Source organism: Hydra viridissima, unplaced genomic scaffold (assembly GCF_058129835.1).
Source record: "Hydra viridissima isolate aposymbiotic clone 2 unplaced genomic scaffold, HvirCarnegie_v1 scaffold_11, whole genome shotgun sequence".
Lineage (NCBI taxonomy): Eukaryota > Metazoa > Cnidaria > Hydrozoa > Anthoathecata > Hydridae > Hydra > Hydra viridissima.
This window is the reverse complement of record NW_028324310.1, coordinates 13,372,021-13,395,214: the sequence shown is the minus strand read 5'-3', so window position 1 is coordinate 13,395,214 and position 23,194 is coordinate 13,372,021. Positions and strand designations below refer to the sequence as shown.

General features: G+C 29.2%; 1 protein-coding gene, 1 non-coding gene and 1 pseudogene across 6 annotated transcripts; 2 read left to right on the top strand and 1 right to left on the bottom strand.

The window, feature by feature from the left end:
• Positions 1–21,884, top strand: LOC145191781 (regulator of G protein signaling protein-like). 5 transcript variants are annotated; one of them, XM_090067319.1, is made up of 23 exons: positions 1–185; positions 911–996; positions 3,549–3,626; positions 3,788–3,917; positions 4,396–4,544; positions 7,029–7,302; positions 10,172–10,401; positions 10,616–10,778; positions 11,140–11,289; positions 11,469–11,803; positions 11,915–11,977; positions 12,070–12,220; positions 12,370–12,543; positions 12,976–13,111; positions 13,253–13,449; positions 13,514–13,631; positions 13,745–13,793; positions 13,993–14,113; positions 14,342–14,471; positions 18,266–18,404; positions 18,784–18,908; positions 21,196–21,335; positions 21,608–21,884. In XM_090067319.1, the coding sequence occupies exons 1-23, from the start codon at positions 131–133 to the stop codon at positions 21,754–21,756; spliced, it is 3,342 nt and encodes a 1,113-aa protein (XP_089923445.1). In that variant the 5' UTR covers positions 1–130; the 3' UTR covers positions 21,757–21,884. The 5 variants fall into 5 exon arrangements, with proteins under 5 accessions (XP_089923445.1, XP_089923446.1, XP_089923444.1 ...); XM_090067320.1 differs by having other exon boundaries at positions 13,745–13,850; positions 14,402–14,471; XM_090067318.1 differs by having other exon boundaries at positions 13,745–13,850.
• LOC149882289 (uncharacterized) lies at positions 1,729–2,809 on the bottom strand (annotated as a pseudogene).
• On the top strand, positions 21,002–21,083 carry Trnal-aag (transfer RNA leucine (anticodon AAG)). Its single transcript has one exon. It is a non-coding gene; the product is annotated as a tRNA-Leu (tRNA).
• Positions 21,885–23,194: the final 1,310 nt, after the last annotated feature.

Genomic DNA, 23,194 nt, shown 5'->3' with positions numbered 1-23,194 from the left:
TAGTTCTAATTTTAACAGTTTCAAACTTGTAAAAATAATGAGGATTTTTATGATTACTTATTGATTGATTATTAATTACTAATGTTTGAAGAAACGAGATCATGAAGTTGAGAATTTGAGGTCATTTATTATGGCTGTAAATGCAGGTACAGAGAAAGATCAAGAATGTGACTACTTAATTAAAGGTAATTATCTTTTAAGGTCCTACAAAGTCCAGTTTAGGTGATCGTAAGTCGTGTGCTTATTTTTTTAATCCCACACATAAACGGACACGCTCGTGCGTGCGCACATGTAATTTATACATTGGCTAATCCAGCCTAGATGTAGTAGGATGAAGAGTTTTTTAAAGAAATGAAGTTTTAATAGGGAAACATGTTTCGAAAATCGAAATGAAGAAATAGTTTAGTATTATTTAAAAAATTTAAAAACTACCCTTTTTTTTGTGCTGAGTATGTCTGAATTTCATTTCTAAAAATAGCAGGTAAAGGTTGGTGCTTCAAAATTACTAGTTGTACCTCCTACGTACCCTGCTTCTTTAATGAAAAACTAACTAAAGGCTTTATTACTAAATGAAGGCTTTAACATTCAAATAAATTTGAGACAAAAAAAGTTGAAATTTTTTTTAAGAAAATACGTGTGTAAACATGCAGTATGAAAAGATATTTTATTTAATTGAAAATTTTTTCGTTCCTAAAGAAACGAGCGTTTCCTAAACAAAAACCTAAAATGGTTTTGTGGAATTAAATGTTTAAAGTTCATCATTTCAAATAACAAAACAAAAAAAAAGATTTTTTTTACTCTTCGTAGAGCGGGAAAAATTATTATAAGGTTTGACAAAACTTGACTCAGAAAATAAAACTTCAATAACAAGTATCATGCAAAAACTTAATGCAGCTGATTTGTTTTTTAGCCTTCGATAGTGACCTATCATTCGAAGAAGAGTTGCACGAGAATGAAATTTTTCATGATTATTTTAACATTTTCCTTTCTCTACCTGTAAGTTTATATTTCTTTAAGTAGAGCTTATATTACTTTTAGATATCTGTATTTACTTGTGTTTGATAGTGTTTTTTTTTTTTTTTAAATCTTTAACCATACATCTTTTCCCTTCAAAACCCTCAACCAGTCCCCTTAAGTATAATAGTTGGTCCATAAAAAGCAGTTTTACAACTATTAAACTTGTATTTTTATATTTATAAGAATTTTCATAAATAAAAGTTGAATTAAAAACTTTTTATACAAAGAGTAGGCTATCAGAAGTTTCATAAGATATGTAAATGTTCACATGAAAGTAAAATACAAAGTATTTTACTTTCATTTGAACATTTGCATATCTTTCTTGTGAACTTCAAGTTATGAAGACTAGAAGAGATGAGATTAAAAATATGAGTAGAATGCCAATAGGAATGGTTGACAGTTTGAAGGAAGCTAATAGACAGGAAAGATATACAAAGGATAAACAAATCAAAGAGAACTAAGATAGAAAGTGAATTGGCTTCTGTCACAGTGAGCTCTGATAAAGATATTTATATCAAGCTGGGTGAGAGCATTTACAAAGATTATGTAACATAGAGTTATAACAGATTTAAGCTTTTAAAACCTAGATGCATGTGGATTGGTAGCAATAAGGTTTGGTTTAGCTTCAGCAAATTTCAAAAAGGCAATCTGCTGTCCAGAAAAAATAGAATCCAGAGAAAAAGAAAATAATGAAGTTAGAAATATAAGATATTAAAAATTTCCTAAAATAAATCCTGCTGCTGAAATTCTTTGAAGATTATCCATTGGGAGAATTCTATGAAGATTATCCGAAATGAAAGCAACTTCTTGGCCGCGATGTTTTTTAACTTCTTGGAGCACATCATTTTTGACTGGAGATTTTCTGAATAACTTGACATTCTTCCAAACTTTGATGATGACAGACTAGAAATGATTTTTGACCTTTGGGAGAGAAATGCTTTCATTGATTTTGTCATCAATGAATTCGAAATTTTCTTTGTTGTCTAAACCTGAAGCTTCCTCCTCATCATTGTCACTCTCCACTTTTTCCTCGTCCAAATTGTTGTTCTGATTTTTTTCGAACAAAAGTTCCTGAATGGCCAGATGAACCCCGTGAGTGTAGCAAGTTTGATGTTCGGTAGGAACAATTTTCCCAAATTTGACCATCATTGAAGCCCCATCAGTTACAGAACAAACAATGTAATCAGCCAAGTTCAGTCCAAATTCTTCCACTCTCTCTGAGACAATTTCTGCTGCTTTTTCTACAGGGAAAGATCCCGAAACACATGTGAGTCCAAGGTTCCAGTGTTTGTTCTTCTGGTGAATGTTGATGTTGAGAAATCTTTGGTTTTTCAGGGATGTGTATTCATCCAGAGTGATGGAAAGACGTTCTCCGGTCAACAGCAATGAGTTTAGTTGTTTTTTCAACTCAGCTTTAACACTGGCAGAATAGTTTTTCACCAGCTAAATAACTTGTTTGTGGTTTTTTGAGATATTGTAGCCTTTTTCTGTGATTGCTGTACGAATGAATGTGCTTTTGGTTAAAGCATTAAAACTAAATCCATCCAAGGCTGCCAGTTTTGAAAGAATTTCACCAATTGACTCCTTCTGAAAAAAATGTTGAGATTTTGGGGGCTGTTTTGGCTGCAGGTTTTTATGTTTCTTTCTTGTCCTGGGGCTTTTTTATCCCATGTTTTTGACCAAGATGGTACCACATTCCTGTTGTAGATCTTGTGAACTGAGTTTTGTTCCCACATATCTTGCAAACACTTTCAGAGCGATCTTTTTCATAATGTTTCTAGACTCCAGACATTTTTCGATGAAAACTGTAATTATTTAATGTGTGTCAGTTGACTGACTATAGTACTACTTGACTAAATAAATAATAGTATTGAATAAAAATGATTGAATAAAGTTGAATAAAAAATGAATAAAAAAAGAAACACTAACACTTTCTTTTAATTCATAAGATGCATCAAGTGGCATCAGACGCCATTGAAAAGTTCAGTGGCATCAGACGTCATTGAAAAGTTCAAAATTTGTTTGTTTTGATATGAATATTTAATTAAAATGGCAGAAAATGCTTAAAACGATTTTTTCTTAATTTTTACCATTTACCATCAAAATTTACCAGTAAATTGGTAAAATAAATTTACCGGAAAAATGGGAAAAAAATGGTAAAAGCTCAACCCTAATTAACTCATATATTGAAAACAATTAGAGCATCTAAACTTTTGAAAACTACTGCATATATACATTTATATATATATATATATATATATATATATATATATATATATATATATATATATATATATATATATATATATATATATATATATATATATATATATATATATATATATTTTATATGGAATGATATTTATTTTAATTTAAAAGTTCTTCTTCAGGAATTAGACTTGTGCTAATAATAAGTTATACAAAACTTTGAGCTCTTAAAGAAGAAAAAAACAATTGCATTTAAATGAGAATAAACGATTTAAAAGAGATTATGTTTTTATTGTTATTTTCTTATCATATTTTCTTTTAAGGTATTTGGAAAGCAGATAACTTACAAAAAGAAAACTAGAATTTTTGAGATTCAAACAGCAACATTGCAGAAAAAGTCTGTTAGTCTTGTATTTAAATAAATATTTGATAAATAATAATTATTTTTCTGTATAGTTAATTATAGGCATGTATAAGAGTTTATTTTTGAAAAAAGTTTTCTAATTATTGGCTGCTAATTTATATGATTATTATTTTATAGAAATTTTTTTTTTTTAACAAGAATTTTAGGCATCATGAAATTTTAACTTGGATTCGGAATAACCGTGCTTCACTTTTTTTGAAAGCACCAATATGCAATGAGTATAAACTCTGTTATATATTAGCTGGCTCACCGGTATTTTTAAAGCATGGTAAATTAATTAAAATTGTGATTTTTTTTATAAGCTAACTGTATTAATCTCCCATTCTTTGCATTAATATGGTTTTGTTAATTTTAGACACTTTTTCTGTTTTTTGGGTAAGAAAAACACATTTAGTGTATTTTTCATTTTAAAATACAATAAAGATATTTTTGTTACCCAGAAAACCATACACACTTAGTTTAGAGTAAAGAACTTACTTTATATGTGAAATATCTTGTTTAATGTTTACAGAATTAAATACATTTTTTTTTATGTTAATAGTAATCAAGATTACTATTAATATTAAACAAGATTATTCGAAAGAATGAAAAAAAGTTGTAAAAATAGATAAATTAAAATTTTTTACTATATTAAGTTATTTTGATGATGATGATTGATGATAATTGGTAATGATCATAATTTTGTAAAGTTGTTATAATCTCATTACAGTGATAAGTTATAATCTCAATACTATCTATTTTTATAGATTTTATGTCATATGAAGATTTAGTAATTTTCCAAAGGCAGCAGCTAAGTAATGTTGTAGGTATTCAAAGGTTCAAACAGTACTTAATTGGTTCTGTTGGAGAAAATCTTATTGCATTCTGGTTAGATACAGAGAGTTATAGATGGCAGGTAAAAAATTTTAAATTTTTTTTCAATATTTGAAAAAATAATTAGTGAATTTACAACACAAAAAGAAGGGACTACCTTTAAGTGATCATAGAATTTCATTTTTAGGAAAATGGTGGCATAGAATTTGTATTGCCATTAACAGCAACTTAAAGGCCTCTAATAATCCATCATACTCTAGCATTATACTGTAGCATTATCCAATATACTCTAGCTTTAAATTTTCTCTGGATGCCTGCTTTTGCATAGCTCGTTTTGATGCAATATCTGTACATATTGCTGTTGCTACTGCAGTTACATTTATGCTCTACATTTCATCATTATTTCACCTAATTTACTATGCAACATAGTTACATAAAAGCTAAAGCTTCTTGTTCTTAAAATGCTTGAAGATTCTGGAGTTTTTCAGAGATAAGTCTGCATTTCATTTTAAAATTTATTGCACAAATCAGCCTGTGTAATTTTTTCACAACATTAAGATAAAAAATCTACTCTTCAGTGAAAACTCTGGTTTTACAAAATTTTTGCATTTTATTTATACCAAATATGTCACAAAAAAAACCCTCAAATACCGTCATTAAAAACCACTTAAAATATTTGTAACTGGTAAAAAACTATTATTCAAAACAATGTAATGCCACCAAATTTTCTAGCTAATTCCACAATATTTCACTGTAATGGAATTAACTCCTTGATTCTTACAGATCATCTAAACAACAATTGAGGTATTTTAAAGGCATGAATTGTTTACAAGCACTTTGTCACAAAGGTTTGTCTATTTCTTGGGGTCTATTTCCATCTTTGATTTTTTCCTCGTTTGTTTTTGACACAACTTCAGTTTGTTCTTCCAAGTTTTCTGTATTTTTTTGACTTATTTCTGTGTCAAGGTCAGGAAGAAGGTGTAATGGCTGAGTATTATTTTAGGGTCTAATTAGTTTTTTACAATACAGAATTCTCATCAGTTCTACAATTTGTTTTGACACTCAATATCTTGAGTTATTGTAGCTGGCTGCCTCTTAACACAGCACTTGGCATCTCTGCAATCAATTATACTCTGCGATATCTATGGCAAATTTCTTTTTCATCTGCTCTATAAGGGCTGGAACTATTGACTGACAAGGATCACAATTTCGATTGTGTCTTGAATTTTATTTTTGTTGGCAGTCAGAATTGTTTGGCAAACAATTTTTCATGCTCAATTTACTCCAAAGTTTCTGATTCTTTGAAATATGTTTGAAATGGATTAGGTTACCGCAACTATTATTCCAATGCAACTATTCAGATGCTCAGCTGCAGTCAAATTTTTTACTTATCTGGTGCAAACTGTTGTTTGGAACAAGCATTCTTCAGACCGGGGTTGTAGTATGGTTATTCTTAGAATCAATATTTCACCTATCACATTTGACCTATCACTTCTGACCAGTAAAGGTGTTAGAAACCCTGCGGAATATTGTCACAGACTCTGTAAAAATAGTCTTTTTGGTTTCCACATCAGAGTCATATTTATTCCTCATATTACAACATCTAATTCTGCTGTGTTTATATTAACATCAGGCCTTTCTTTTTGCAACCATGTTGTATTGTATCTTCCAGAGTAGTTTCACCAATTTGAATAAGAACAACCAATTGCTAAAGACTTGCATCAACCCACATGGTTTGACGGTGATCAAATACCAATTATGTATTACTTAAATATTTCTAAGATTTTTACTTGTCTTTTATTTACATTGTTGGTTTAATGCATCTTGATTCGAAGAAATTAAGGTTATTTATGGTGATGGGCACACTATCATTTAATGGCTGTTGCTATGGAGATGTTCATAAACGTAGAATGTTGGTGTTTTTGTTGAAATCTGTTCTGATTTTCACACTTTTTCTTAATTGCCATTCACACCCCAATCACCATGAGCAGGCTTGCCATTTTCCACCTTAGCATAGTCTTCTTTAAATACACATTATTATCACTAGACTTGTCCTACCCTTAGTCAAGTTGATGAATCTCACTACAAATAAATTGTAACCAACCACAGGCTGTTAAATGACTTGCCAACTGTCCACAAACTGTCCACTCAACACACACATCTGCATCTCTTTTGTATGCCTCAATGAAGTTGTTAGCTTCTCTCCATCTTGTTTAACAACACCCATTCAGCAAAAATAGCAAAATAATTCTATCAAACTTTAATTCTATGAAGTTTCAAAAAATTTTAACTTGAAAATATAAAACAAAAAATATTACCTTTTTGTTAAAAGTATTTAACAAAAAGTTAAAAGTTTTTGAATTTCAATAGAATTTTTCAGTTTCAAAAAAGCTGTATATGTCAAAATATATGTAGCTCTTAAAAATATATGTAGTTCATAAAGCAGCTTTAAAAAAATTTCATGTACTTTCGATGTTTCTTCACATCATTTTGCTTCATCATTGTTACATGCTTAAATAACAATATAACAATTTGATTAATTTTAAAGAAGTCTTTTTTTTTTTAGACCACAGAAAGCAATCGTTGTTTTGTTATTAAAAAAATCCAAGACAAGTTTCTTGTTCCAAGTGCCCCTTCAAAGTTAATGCCTGAGTTAAAAGATGCCATAAAAAAGCATTTAAATGAAGTATCTGATCATAGTAACAGGGTAAACATGCCAATAAAGTCTACCTTGTTTGTTTACTTACAAAAACATGTTTTGGAGTGTATACAGAAATACTGGGTACCGAAATATATTCTGCACCGGCTGTTAAGAAAAAAGATTGTGATATCAAGATGGGGTAATACTTTTATCTTTCATTTTAAATCCTAAACTATTTGTTTTTTGATACCAAGTTAGAAATAAATCACAAATTTTTTTGAAATGATATTTCTACCGCTTTATAAAAAACAAAAAAGGAGTAGTTGGTTAAATTAGTTGGTTATTCGTATATATTCATATACATTATATAAAAGACATTGAAGCATCTTTTTACAAAGAGAGTGTTTTATTGCAGTTATTGTAAAATCATTTGTTAGATTATCTGTGATTCTCTAACATAGTTAGGGATTATGATATTTCTCTTTCTTGTAAGGGATTTTTTAAATTTTAGGGATCATTTTTACTTCTTATTTGTTTTGTATTTCTTATATATTTTAGAAGGGGGGGGGGAGGGAAGAGGGGGGATTAAAATATTTTCTCTTTGATTTTAGGGGGGTTTTCTGTATCTCCATCATATTATATTTTACCATAAGTCTTAATAATTCCATTTTAATCTATGAGGGATCATTTGTACCATCATTTATTTTGGGATTGATTTCTCTTTCTTCCGTTATTTTTTCTTGACTAGTTTCTTATAACTTATAAACAACAAAAGCAATTTTTATGGCTTGGGGAAGAAAGAAACAATAACTGCCCAAATTTGTTTTCATATGTGCTATAATATTAATAACAATTTTTTATAAATAAAATTTATTGACATAATGCATAAGAGAAATTTTCAGTTATAAAGAATACAATTATGTAAATCATATGATATATAATTAAGATCATGAGAAAAATTATTTAAATATTCTGTAGCCTGCATCAACACTCAAAATGTTCCACCTGGTAACCATTTCTCACAAATGCTAAGTGATAATGTACAAAAGATATTTTCTGAGAAAATTATCTTCATAAATTTCTTTCTTTTGGATATTGTATCAATGTCATCAAAAAATTACTAAATGTTAAAAAATTTTAAAGAATATGTAAGTTTAGATGTAAATAATTATACATATATATTCTCACAGTTGTATTAAATAATAAAATACTGTACTATGCTCACAACTACAGTTTATATACTCACAGCCATATAAAATAATATAATAATGTAATAACAGTTTTTAAATGTAAATTGATGATTGGTTTGGTAAGAAAAGTTTTGAATCTTTAAGTGAAACTAACATTGATTGAGCAATAACTTACAATCATGAATAAGAAAGAGGTAACTTTTGGTAAAATCAATGAAATTGGGGCATGACAAAGGCAAAAAAAAATTGATATGAATTTGTGATTAATGAACTCATATTACATACTCATATTGTTTAACTAACAGAATCATTCACCTTGAGGACAACTCACCAACTCTTAAGTCTTATGAGAGGTTGTTTGTTAGGCTTTGGTAAAAGCATGGGTAGTTCTTTAAAGACAAAGATTATTGAAATAGGATTTATCAAAATCCAGATATATATTAGACAACCTAAATTAATCCCTTATGTTATGTAATCTACTCAGACTATGCCAAAGGTTAAAATTTTGTACCACACAGAAGACTTCTGATCAAACTTGAATCCCTTGATGTAAAGGGTAAACTTCTTAATTGGACTAAAGTCTACTTGAATTGGTCTAATTTTTTAAGTGGCATTTCTCAAGGCTCAATACTTGGGCCCCTGCTCTTTGTTATCTATATGGGTGATTTAGCAGAGATTTCCTCTTCAAGTGAATTTTTTGCTGGTGACTCTAAACTGATAGTCCAAGTGCCCAACCTAACTGTAAGCTATGAGTTAAAAGTTTAGCTTATCCAGTTGTACAGAAATTGAATGCTCAAAAATGTTGTGTAAATTTGGAAATGCATTACAAAAAAATAACAAGCCTCAGTGTTTTTTCACTAATAGCAATAATACTTAAACCATTTTGAGAGAGTCCACTTTCGATCAAGACTTAGCCATATATTTCTGTACTATTGTCATTAGTCATTTAAATTAGTCTTGACAATTGGTTTAGCTATAAATTAACTTACTTTATGTATTTGGGTTTTTATAGTGCAGCCATTTAAAATTAAATGTATGTATCTATGTATCTTGTATCTAAGTATCTACATATGTATCTACGTTTATGTATCTATGTATATGTATGCATGTATGTATATGTATACATGTATGTGTTTGTATACAGTTTTTTTGTGTGTGTGTATGATTTTATTCGATCATTAATTAGTTAGCAATAATTCTAATATAATTTAAATATCAAATAATCTTTTTTTTGAATCCTGAAATACATAAGTAAAAATAATTTAATTTATTAAAGATTAAATCAAAATCTTTACAGTCTTTAAATAGAAATATAAACTGTCTATCAAACAGTCTATCAAAAGATTAAAGAGGTTTAACTGTAATCCAAAAGAATTGATAAAAGAAATAAGTGACAGTTCAAAGATCATAAAAGAATTATTGAAATCCAAAAAAAACTTGAAGTAGTTAAAAACTTCATCAAATATTAAAGCTTCTTTGTAATACCTGATCATGTAAAAGAAAGACTTAAAAGATCTTAAAAAAAATTTTTTAAGATCCAACGGAAGAAAGTTTATTATAATTCCGAAATGGAAAAATAGTCTGTCACAGATTTCAAGATTAAATAAGAAAAATTTAGATATCCAAAAAAATTAATTAGGAATCCTTGTATATTGCACATTTTAGCCACTGATCGGGTCCTTTTATTTTGGACACAATATTCTGGACAATTTATCTAGGGATATATTTTTCTTCAAGAATATACAATATTATTTCAATATGTTTAGCATTCCTGTAATAAATTAAAATTTTTCTCTTTATTGTTTATTCCAAGTGGAAATATAAAAAGCATACAACAATTTGTTTAAATATTTTCAGTTTGGGTAATTTTATCTTTAGGAAAAGGAATCAAACTTCAAAAAGCAAATGCAAGCCACCAAGAAAAAAACTCCAATATCTTAAGTATTATCAATGAGTTTAAAAAAAGAGGAAAAAAACACAGAAATAATATAAATGATATTTCTAACATAGTTTCAAATACCAAATCATCTGGTCATGATGAGATAATTTCCTTGAGACATAATCTGTGCAACAGTGCTATAGATGTTATGGCTGATTCAGATCTACAAGTAAAATTTATTTACACTGATCAGAATGGATAGTTTTAATCAAATCAAGTTTTCTTGACAGTATTACATTAAAAAATGTGTCTTTAAAACCATGTTTGATGTCTGATTGTTAAACTGTTGTTATTGAATATTAGTTTAAATTCTGTGCTGTTCTGCACTCATATCAAATTTGAGTAGTCAATGCTTATGAGACTAGTGATTTTTTTTCTTTCAGAGTTTCCAAAATAAATCCACTCATGCAGAAATTGGTTCAAGTTACTCATTGAAAAAAAAGCTAATATTTCCTGCACTTCCATCTCTTAATATGCAAAATTCAATTGAGAATATCTCTGAAATCAAAGGTCATGTGTTAAATGTTGATGATTTTAAGATGATGGGTAAACTGTTTAATTGAACACTAATTAGTCATTTTTTGATTTGTTTATAATTTGTTAGCATTTAGCATTTTTCTACTATTAATATTGCAGTTTTATTCTCAATAAAATCAAAAATTGTAACTTATAACTTTCTCTTTACCATTTAATTATTGCTTTGGTTTAAACATTTTTATAAAGGGAAATTTTTGAAACATAAAATGTTTCTTTTATTTTCAAAAATTAATTTTCTTTCTGTGTTTTTTTAAAAAAAACAATATTTAAAAGAAAAGACAGAAAATTTATCTTAAATGTTAATCTTCTCAAAAGACTCATTATGTCATTTAATATGTGATTTTATCTAGATGTTTAAAATATCATTTAGATGTAAGACTTCCACTGATTAAAAGACTGGAAACTGCAAGCATGACTTTCCTCTCACAATTAATTTGTGCACCTCCAACACAACAAAATCTGGTATTACCAATATTTTCAAGCTCATATATATCCAAAAATAAACAAGTTGTTGTCCAAAGTAAGTTATTGTGTTGGATTTCTTACATCTATGTGCACCCAAAAGATATAAAGTCAGCTAAAAATATTTTTTATTTGGTATTTTAAAAAAATTGGTTATTAAAATTAATTTAAAATTTTTGTTTTATTGTTAGGAAAGATAAAAGCAAACTATTTGTGAGAAAGAAAATTGCTTTTTAGATAAAGGAAAACAATTTGATCTTCTTATTGCTGCTTTAAGTACAGATTGTCTTGCTGGTCAACCTCTCTTAGAGTATATAAAGTTAATTGGTGACAAAGTTGCAGAATCAAATTATAAATTTTGGGTCACATTCAATGAGACTCTTCATGATGCTTGCAATAATGAAACTATCATCCGACAGAAGCAATATCAAACTTTAATCAACTTATTTTTGTCAAATAATTCCAAGTATGAAGTTTCTCTGTCATCATCAAAAAAGCAAGAGTTATGCAATTTATTATCAAGAGATGCTGGAATAACAAACTTAGTTGAAGCTTGTGATCAAATAACAGCAGTAAATTGCTTTGAATAATAAAAAATAATATAGAATATGAATTCAGTAACATTTTTGTTGTTATTAAGACTAGAAAACTAACAAAAATGATTCACACTTTCTTCTGTCTAGAAACTTCTTCCAATATGGGAAGAGTTTTGTAAAAGCGATGAAGAATCATTTTTAAAATATGTAGTAAGATATTGTTTTTGTTTACTTTTTTAGCTTTTAATAGATTTTTTTACTTCTAAATTATTATTTAATTTTTATTGATATTTTAAATTTAGAGTATATCAGATCAAATTGAGAACATTCAAGATAAAGTAGATGCTAATAAGCATAGTAGTGATTTAAGCTCCAATTTCAACAGGAATAAATTCAATAGTAGAAGAATATGGAAAGCTATGGAGCTTGCTTTAACAATGTCAAAAACTTTAAGTAAGTTTTTATTTTACAAAAAGTTCTTAAAAATTTTTAAGAGTCTACCCAAAGTTCAACTTAACTGGACAGAGCACCATAATTTATATTAATACAAAGTTTTTAAAAAAAAATAAATAAAATGCATATAATAAAGCACTTACTTCTAGAAAATGTACAACAGCCCATTACTGTAGCCAAGAGTTCTCAATCAAGTTCAGATGAGGAAATTGAAGATGATGAATTAAGTATGCATGGAGATTTTCCTGTTCAAAATCTACATCTTGTTAAACAAGAAACAAAAACAAATCTCAGACCAAAAAATTATTTTACCATTAACAATGGTATATATTATTTGTCTTTTTGTCATTTTATATATGAATTTAGTATAAGTGATGTTGGCATGCCATAAATATTTGGGTCTAATATCTTTATTATCAATTTGTAAAAGTGATATTGTTATTTGTAGCAGATACATTTTCTTTTAAAAGTGTTGTTTACATAACTATTTTCTTCGTTCAAAAGTAAATAAGTGTTTTCATAATGCTTTGTGCTTTTGTATAGTTTGTTTTACATTTTTATTACAACAAAAAAAATCACCATTCAAATAAAATATAGCATGAAGTTAAAACTAAAAGAGTATAAGTGAATATATGTGTGTGTATGTGTGTATGTATATATATATATATATATATCATGTATTTAGTTATATTTTATTTTCTGACTTGTTATTGAGACTGTTTTCTTATGTATAAGGTTTTTTTTTTATGTTACAGATATTGCTTTAACTCATAAATACGTAGAATGGCAAACTAGTTCTTCAGAGTTTGAAACTTACAATATCAACCAAGTTATGAGCACTCAGGAAGAACAATCAAAACAAATTTTGTTTGCTAAACCACACAAACCTAGGTTGTAATTGTAGAAGATTTATTGTTTTTTGATTTAAAATATTTTTATTTTGATTTGTTTGTTTACATTTTAAAATTTTTTTATTGTTAATATTGATTATTTATTACCTTTTTGGATGTTTTTGTTAATTTTTTAATACAGGAGTTTTCAGGAGATCTTGAGTGACCCTTCACAGCTTGATTTTTTTAAACACTATTTGGTGAAAGAAAAAGAAGAAACTCCCTTATTGTTTTGGATAGCTGTAGAATCTATGAGAACTTCAAGTAAGAATGCATTAGCAAGGCAAGGAAGAGCTCTTGGAATTGTTAAAAGGTTCTTTGGAGCTGCCACTAATCAAGGTAAAATTATATGTTTATTCCCTTAAAAGTTGTACAATTGATTTATGAAAATTTTTATTTTTAGGTAAAGATTTAAAATGTAATGCTGAAGTTATAAAGCAAATACCTTTAGTTGACAAGGTTTCTCCAGCCATGCTTGTTTCAGCACAAGCATGTGTGGCTAAAAGTTTGGAAGAATCTTGGTAAGCTAGTTAATAATCATTATCATGAAAGTATAATGATTGTATTTTTTTATGTTTGAAGTTTAATTTTTACTTTCAAAAGTATTGATTAAGTTAACACTTGTTTCCTTTAGGTTTGGTCAATATCTTCAAACTTTCAATAGTGAAGATACAGAAATTGGTGTACGACCTGTTTATAATAATTCTTGTGCAAGGATTCAAACTGTGAAGGAAAAAACTGTGAATTTTTTTCCTTTAATTAGTGATATTTTAGAAAGGAATTTTTACACTTGCAATATTTAAGAAAGTATTTTAACATCCAATTGTTTGTCAGTTGTAAGAATCCAACTTTGTTGTTGAATGTATTATCTCATTTCTGTAGCTTATTTATTGGCACATGTTTGTTCGAAATGTAACCAGTTTTACTCGAGGTATTTCAAATAAAGACACCTTGCAAATGTTCAGTAATTTTCTTAAGTTGCAGCATCTCATGAGTTTAGCCAGTAAGTGACAGATTTTAATGTAGCTACAAAATGCACAATAACAGTTTGGAAAGGAGGGGAGGGGGGGCAGAACACAAATTTCTGTATGGTACAATGCAATTAAGTGTACTGATTGATTAAAATAAAAATTTTTCTGTCCATTTCTTAACATTCTTTTTAACCAGTTAAAGTCATAGAAAATTATTTGTCTAAATAATTTGCAGACTTTTCAGCTGTTGTTCTCTTTAGATAGTTCAGTTGCTGGTGACTCAAACATTCCACTAAACAAGTTAACCCCTTCTGTTATAGTCATTAATCACAAGCATATTATCATTGAAAAACTGGTGTCTGATCTTTATTTTTGGTGTGAAGTTCAAAGGTATTTAAGTTTTAAAGTTTTTCTAAAGAATTTTTTAGAAAAATTTCAGTGAAAGTATTATTTAATTTCTTCAAATAAATTTCTTCCTTAATTATGTAGGTATGACTTTTTAATTTGAGGCATTTATCAGTAGAGACCGCCGATTCGTTACTGTTTATCGGTTTGCGGATTGTGCACCGAATTATCTATGCTAAACGGTTCAAACTACTTACGGATTGATTTGATCCGAAAATAATTTATCGGAAAATAATTCGTTAAAATTTTTTCGGATTATTTTTTCGGATTGCAATCCGATTCAATACTTTCGGATCGAATTGCAATTCGAAAAATTTTTTTCGAATTGGAATCCGAACCGATATTATTTTTACGGATTTATACGGATTCAGAATAAAAAAAGCTTTCGAATTAAAATTCATTTTTATTTATTTATAATATTCAAATATACAATGAAACGAAATGATTTCCTTGTTAAGAAATAAAAAAAAGTCAAAATCACACTGAAAGTTAATCATTTTCCAAATTCATTTCCTGGCCACACAATGTCTTGAATTTTACTGAGTTGCTTAGTGTTTTCCTTCATATATACCAACATCTCAACCTTTGAGATTGAAAGATTGGTTCTTCTAGAGCTGTATATATTCCCTGCTGTTGAGAAAACTCTTTCAGATGTTGATGATGCAGCAGGTATACAGAGGTTTTTTCTGGCCAGCCTTGACATTATTGGGTAAATATACTGGTTTTGTTTCCAGAATTCCAGTACATTTGTATTTGCTGGAACCGGTTTTGAATTCAAATACCCCTCAATTTCAGCAGAAATGGCTTTCTTGGTGCTTGTTTCACCTCCAGGATTAATGTAACCTGCACCAAACACTTTCTTCCTCAGTTGTTCAGTGAAATCAAAGTCGTCATCATCTTCATCATCCAACATTGAAGGGGAAGGAGTGCTTTGGCTAGCCAAAATTTCTTTTTTTGACAGTTCTTCCATAGCTTTTTTTACTGCAGTTTTGACTACTTCAAATTTTTCCCCCTCATCCACAAAGCACATGCCCTTGCTGTTAGGATCTAAAAAATGAGCTATAGAGAATTCAATATTCATCAACTCCCCTTCGAATCTTTTGTTTAAATCTTCATTGAAGTAGTGAGCAAGCTCTGATGACACCTCGGTTTTTGGCTTGATCATCTCCCTTGGTAATCTTCCTCTGATGTTGTATAGGCAATTAATAACATTCTTTTCACTGCTGCATTTCTCAGAGAATTCTGAAAAGCCTCTCAGAAGCCGGATGACAGATTGAATAGATTCCACTTCATCATCTGTTGGTAAAAGATCTGTCAACTTACAACCTCCAGAAACAGTAGGGTTCGGATTCTTTAAAGAATGCATCGCCGGAAGAAGATCCACCACAGACTCCATTTGATGGAGGTCAGAGTTCCATCTTGTGGGGCATCTCTGTACTAACTTCGTTCTGGAGTTTTTTAAGGCTTTGGCAGCATTAACTAAAGTCATAGCTTTTTGAGAGGACTGGTTGAAGTGACCTACTAATTTTGTTATTTTGTGGTTGAGAATTGACCATTTTGGACATCTTTTATCATCGACAGCACCACTGACAACTAGATTTAGACGGTGGTCGACACACCAAATTGCACTTTAAACCCCAATTGATTTCCTAACACCTGCTTAGACATTAGCTGCACCGTCGACTGTTATCCAGGTTTTGACTCCAAAATCAAGTTCCAGTTTGTTGATAGATTCATTGAGCTTCTTGGCAATATTGTCGGCAGTATGTTGTTCGGGGAAGTAGGACATTTCTACCAAGAAGCGCTTTAATTGGAACTTTGAATCTATATAGTGGAGTGCAAGGCTCATGAAAGACAAATTGGTGTGATCAGTGGTCCACACGTCGGATGTAAAGGCCACTCCATCAAGATTTGACTTGTCTGAATTGAAAATGTTTTTTACTTGTTCCTTGATGAATTTAAAAAGGAGAGGAATGTATTTTGTAGATATATTCTTTGTTGTAATGGCTCTGAATTGACCGTTGGTTGCAGTTCTCATCATCCGGGTGAATGCGTCAGTTTCTACAATAGAAAATGGTTGAGTGTCCTCAATCACCCATTTAGTAATGTCAACAACAGTTCTTATTTGATTGATGTCAGTAACTTCCCATTCAGGTTTGGTAGCCTGTTTTCTGCCTTGCAGTGTCTGTGTGTTGGAAGTGCCACAAGTTCCACTTGGTCCAGGCTGTGGCGATACTGGTGTATCTTTTTGTGTCTGTGGACATCTCCTCTTTTTTCCTCTTTCTTGTGTTTGTTCAAAATCTGTGTCTTCAGAGGCAAGCTCATCAAAAATGTCTGGTATTGTTGATTTTTGCTTGTCTTTCCTTTCTAATTGTTTATATAAATTCAAGTGGACTCTTTTCAAATGGTTCCTTAAAGGACTTGTGGTGCTTTTATTGATTAAGTATATTTTGCCACAGGCCTTGCATTTTGCCTTGTTTTCCTCCACATTGTTGAAGAATTCCCAAATATTAGACAGCTTAGGCATCTGAAAAGAAAAAAAAAGTGAAATGAAAAAAAAAAAAAGAAACGAATCGGATTGAGTTTGCCATATCGGATCGGACGAATATTTCGGATTATTTATTGAATTTAAAATCCACAAAAACGGATCAGATTGTTAATAAGGATTACTTTTCGGATTAAAAATTCGAAAACACGGATCAAATCACATTTTCGATTTACTGACTTTTTATTGAAATATTTGCCTCAATATTTCCTTAATATTTGCCTTAATAAAACGTGATAGTTTTTGATGCATACAAACAGTTTCCGAAAAAGAACTAATTATTTATTAAGTTATTTGAAAATTTTCCTTAATATTCGTCTTAACAATAAATGATATTTTAGAGGCATGCATAAAGTTTTCAATAAAAGAACTAATTATTTGCCTTAATTATTGAAATGAGCGTAACAATTTTTCAAACTAGTTTTTATCTCTATTTCTATTTTTATTTCTGTTAATATTTAAGTAGAAGAAATATTACAATATAAATTTTATCGGACCAATCCACTAATTGAAGCAATCCGCAAAGCGAAATAATTCGCAAAGGAATTCGATTCACAAAAAAAAAAAAAAAAAACCCGCAAAAATTCAGTTTGAAATATTCTTAACTTTTAAATCAAATTAATATAATAATGGCTTACCGTAATAAATGTAGGTGAAGAATAGTAGACTTGATCTGTTGAACGAATTGTTGTATGTTAAGATTTCCAAATAGAACTGATTGAAAATAAAAAAGAAATCCACTATTTATAGGACGCGCACATAATAAAAACGTAATTTTTTTGGACCACACCATTTAATGGTGACGCGAACGGAACGCGATTCGTATAATTCGCTAAACGAATTAAAGTTAAATTTATTTGTAAAAATTTTTCGGATTGATAATCCGAACAGCGAAGTGAATCCGCAAAAAAAAAATTCGCTAGTGGTTCGTAAATTAGTTTTCGGATTATTAATCCGAAAAATTTTTACGAACTGACTATTTTAATCCGCAAAATAAGTCGGATTGGCTTTTTGCGGATTTTACGAACCGAATCGGCGGTGCCTATTTATCAGTTTTTTGTTGTGTCAAAAAAGAAGTTGTTGCTGTTTAAAACGGTTTTTACAAGGAGTTCATATCATTTATGCATTTAGCATTTAAGTTGCAACAACCATTGAATTGCAAATCCTTTTCAAGAGAGATACCTTGTTTGTATACTTTTTCATATTCAAAGTAAATTGAATCCTGTTTATTTAGATACAAAGATTTTGCTGATGCAGTTCTTGAATGTGCAAAACTGGGTAACTACACAAAAGACGATGAGTTGATTGTTGTCAGAAAAGCACGTGCAATTATAGACTGTTTTATTAACTCTCAAATCTCTCCAAGCTTGCAGGTTTTTACAACTTTTACGCAATCTGTAAAATGATTTTTAGTAAAATGTTGAATGATATTGCTACCATATCTCATGAAAAAAAACCTTGTTTTTTTTTTTTTAAGTTTTTAAAAAAAAAAAGCAAAAAAAAATTTTTTTCCCTAAGTTTTGTATTTATGCAGTTTTTATTTTTCATTTATGTATTACTTCAAATTCAAATGAAAACAAATAAAATTCAAAATATATTTTTTAAAAAGAATTGCTCTAGAGTTACAATCCTAAATAACAAATAAACGACTCAATATTTTTTAATCAAAATAATTTTTTTGGAGATTTTTATAATCTTAATAATTATTGTAAGAAATTTCAAATATTTTTTTCTTCTTTAATAATTTTATAGATCAACATAACCCATGATCAAGCAGAAAATATAATCACTTTGGCTGCCAATGGTGTTATCGAAAGAGGACTTTTTCACGAGGCGACTTTATCAATTTTTATTGCTCTGATTTTTTTTTGGAAAAAGTGAGAATTAATTTTATTAAACATTCTTATTCCTATTTACATTAGCAAAACATGGTTGTGTAATTTTACTTACTCTACACAGAGCAAGTTCAAGAATTTATTTTTATATAACTCTTTTTAGCTTTTAAGAAGATTTGAATCATCCATTTTTGTATAATCAGTGCAAGACGTTTCTATTAAAATTGAATCTCTTTGTGTGACCAGTGTAACTCTTACATGCATACAATTTGTAATAGTATCATGGATATAAGTTTATGATGAATTAACATATATGTATGTATGTATGTATGTATGTATGTATGTATGTATGTATGTATGTATGTATGTATGTATGTATGTATGTATGTATGTATGTATGTATGTATGTTACTTCAATGATTTAATAGACTTTTAGGAACTCGGTCATTTTAAAATCTCGGTTTTCTGAAACGAGGTCTCGTACGAGGCCGAGAAAAAAAAATGAAATTCTTTAGTTTTATTCTTATGCTTTTCACATTTTCATGCTGAATCAAATCTTGTCATTTTTGAGAATACTCAATTTATTCATAATTGTGCAGGTCATTCGCTACCGTCTCTTGTTACTAAGGTTGCCAGTAACTTAGAAATTATCCTCGCTTTGGACGCTTCTCCAATAAATTTTAACGCTTCCAGTTTGCAGAACTTTCCAATTTGATTTCAGTTGAAATTTAGTTTATGTCTTCAGTAATAAGGTCATTAGTATCAACTACTCTTGCATTCAACCTCTATCTTTTGATGGTCTTGGAACGAAATTGATGTCGTTTGTCGACTGAGTGAAGCGAGTTGTGATATAGGATTATTAACATCATCGTGATTTTGTGGTTTAATGTTAATTTTGTTATTCTCTTGATCTCCTCTTTTACCATGAAGTCTCTCAGGAAGGACTTCTGCTGAATCTGCACTTGTTTCAACATAAGTTCTTATGCTTGTGCCATGTTCAACTACCATTTTAAAATAATGCGAGACCAATTCTGCCTCGTATGTTCTCGCCTCCTATGTTCTCCCCTCGTATTTTCTCGCCTCCTATGTTCTCGCCTCCTATGTTCTCGCCTCGTATTGCTAAAATAAGCATAACGATGCTACTAGTTTTGTGACACTACCGTGACAACACAAAAAATCTCGAAACTTCCGGATTTTTTAAACGTTTCATTAATTTCTTTTTCAGATATTTTGAGATTTTAGGTAATTGAAGTTGATATCCTCCAAGTTGTCCTTTAATGCATAATTTTATTTAAACATTTTATTTCGGTTTTTTTTTTTTTTTTTTTTAATGAAGTTAGGACGTTTACCTTAATTAAATTTTTGTAAGATATTTTCTTATTTATCCAGATGTTTATTGATCGATGAACAGCTGGTGATTTTTAGTTGATAGAGAATTCCTTTTAGTGTTCTGAATAAATCTGTTTCTCTCATTTTACAACCAGTTTTACAAAAAACGGATATTTAACTGTAGTGTTTGTGTTTTTTAAACGCGAAGCTGAAATCGAAAATGTTACCCTTCTAATTTTTGCTCCAAAAATGGAGATATCTGACTATGAAAATGTAGTCGTCCAAGAAATGCATACATTTTGTTGTCCCCCTTTCTCCAAACTCTTTTAGTAATTAAATAAATTTAAAGTCAAATAAAGCAGATAAATTTCTTTTTTGAAACATTTTTGTGCTTGGGGTCTGTTTACTATTTGAATGAGAGAAGGGATTGGGGTCACCTCTAATAATACCGTTTGTAGCTATGTTTTACCTTTACTTGAATCTGATTAAAACATTTAAATATTAACTGATTTTCTTTCCGCTGGTTTCATCAAACGTGATATCTATTTGTCATCTCTTTACTGATTTTCTGAGACAGTGCGTGGAATTTAGGGTTTTGGAAGAGCTAGTTAATTTAGAAGACAAGGCCGTTTGCTGAATTGAACGGCTGAGTGGAAAAAGTATAATATTCCAAAAAAACAAATTGGAATAATATCCTTTTTCCACTCAGCCGTTCAATTATCAGTTACAACTTGTGTTTGTGGTCTTCATTGTTTTATTGAAAATTTGTTTGTTTTTTATAACTGTTTTTTTTCAATTATATGCATGGTAGAGTGGCCGAGCGGTCTAAGGCGCTGGTTTAAGGCACCAGTCACTTCGGTGGCGCGAGTTCGAATCTCGTCTCTATCACGTTTTATTTATTAATATTGTTAAAATATAAAGTTTCTATCTCCTTTTATTCGCCTAGGAAGATAATCTTGTGGTAGAATACATACTTGTTAATACAATTTGTGAAATTTAGATTTTGTTCTTTTCGCTTTTCACTTCCAAACTTGATTCTTCCAAATGAGAGCTTGCAACGGAATAATCGATCAGCTCAAATTGCTTTCAGGCAAGAAGCTTTGAAATTAAGTCGATTCAAGAAAATAACTCTACCAGAAGGTGTTTTTTGCAAGTTTAATTCTGTTAATATTAATTAAATTATATAATTAAAATTATATTTTACTTTTTACAAAAAAGTTGATAAAAATGAAATCGTTTTGAAAAAGTACTTCGAAACCACAAATATTTTTATTAATCAATATTTTTCACTTTATAAATTTGAATGGGTATCAAAATTGCTAAGTATGACATTAAATTTAACATAAAAGTAAATTTTTTAAAGTATTTCCTTTTAAATGTGATTTGTAACCTGGTTTTTTTTCTTTTATTAGATGAAGAATGTTCAAAAATAATGTTTTCATTACAGTTGGGTTTGCGTATTGCTCTAAATCGAGAAGGAAAGCGTGCCAAGCACGAACATAAACCAATTCGTCGTGAAAGTATATGGGATCCCATAAACCAAGTTCAAATAAATACATAAACAGATTTTATACTTAATATTTACTGTAATAATATATACTATATTTAACATAATACTTAGCATTGTGCTTCTCATTCTAAATTTAATTTAAGTACCGACGTTAGACCGCAGTGCGGTAAAAATGCGTAAATCTGAAATCCTTTACACATTCTCGCGCAATTCTACTGTTATTTAAACTTCGTTACGCTTTCTGCTGTAAAAAAAAGCGAAAATAATTCTTTAACACTGCTATGTGTAAATTTGCCTTAAAGTTAAAATGCGTATTATGCATTCTTACCGTTATTTTTTTTTTTACTTATTTTTTTCACTGTTATTGCGGTAATCCCGTTGCTAAATCTAATCTTAAAAGTAATTTTTAACTTTTTTTGTAAAATTCACACCAAATGTAAGTGCAGATACAGTGAAATTACAAGTGCAGATACAGTGAAATTCATATACTCAAGTACTAGATATTTTTTTATACTCCAGACAAATTTGTTTTTTTTTTTTGAGGGTTATAACCCCCAAAATATTTATTATAGATACAAATGTTTCGTGCCAATTAGGATGAGATTTGTAAAACACTAAAAGCTCCACATCTTTTAAGAACTTTTATAGCTAACAATTAAGTTCGCTCAATCAAAAGATATTTTACTTTTTTCCATTTCTTTGTGTAGCTTTTCGATTTAATTTTATCTCGTTTTTGGCACAGATTATAGTATGTATTAGTTATCTTATTAACTTGTGTAATTAAATATAATAATGGGTTGGTAACTAAGTAATCGAAATTACTTAGTTACCAACCCAATAACATACTTAATTACACTAGTTTCATGAAGTTAAAGTTTTGAAATGGTTTTGATAAAATTTCTTATAATGTAGAGTTGTAGGAACTTTTTTTTTTTTTTTTTTTTTTTTTTAAATAGTTTGAGGCCATTATGAAAAAAGTTTAAAAGTTAATTAACAAATTAACATGGCAACGTGTTTACAAAATAATTATCATAATAAATATCAGACGAAAATTAACATGGCATGAATCTTCATGAAACCTGTTTTTCCTGCTGGAAATTTAATCAAGCACCATTTAATCGCCACCAAGATGAAACTGTATTTTTTACAAGAAATCATTTTCTTTTTATCATTGATTTTAAACAAATCTTCAATCCCAAATCATGACGGACCCCACCATGTTTCGCTAACACCATTGTGTTTTGTGCATTCTAGGAACATCTCTATATCGCTTCGGAAGACAACTTTAGACATTCTAATAGTTTACAGATTGTCCATGAAGTTTTCTTTTTCATAGGTTTTATATTCTTTTTCATAGATTTTCATAGATTTTCTTTTTTTTTTCATAAATTTTCTTTTTTTTTTTCATAATGATAGAGCTGGTTTACAACTTAGGGTGAGTTAGTATTCCACAAGGGTTAGGTTACACTAGAATTTTAATTGGCAATCT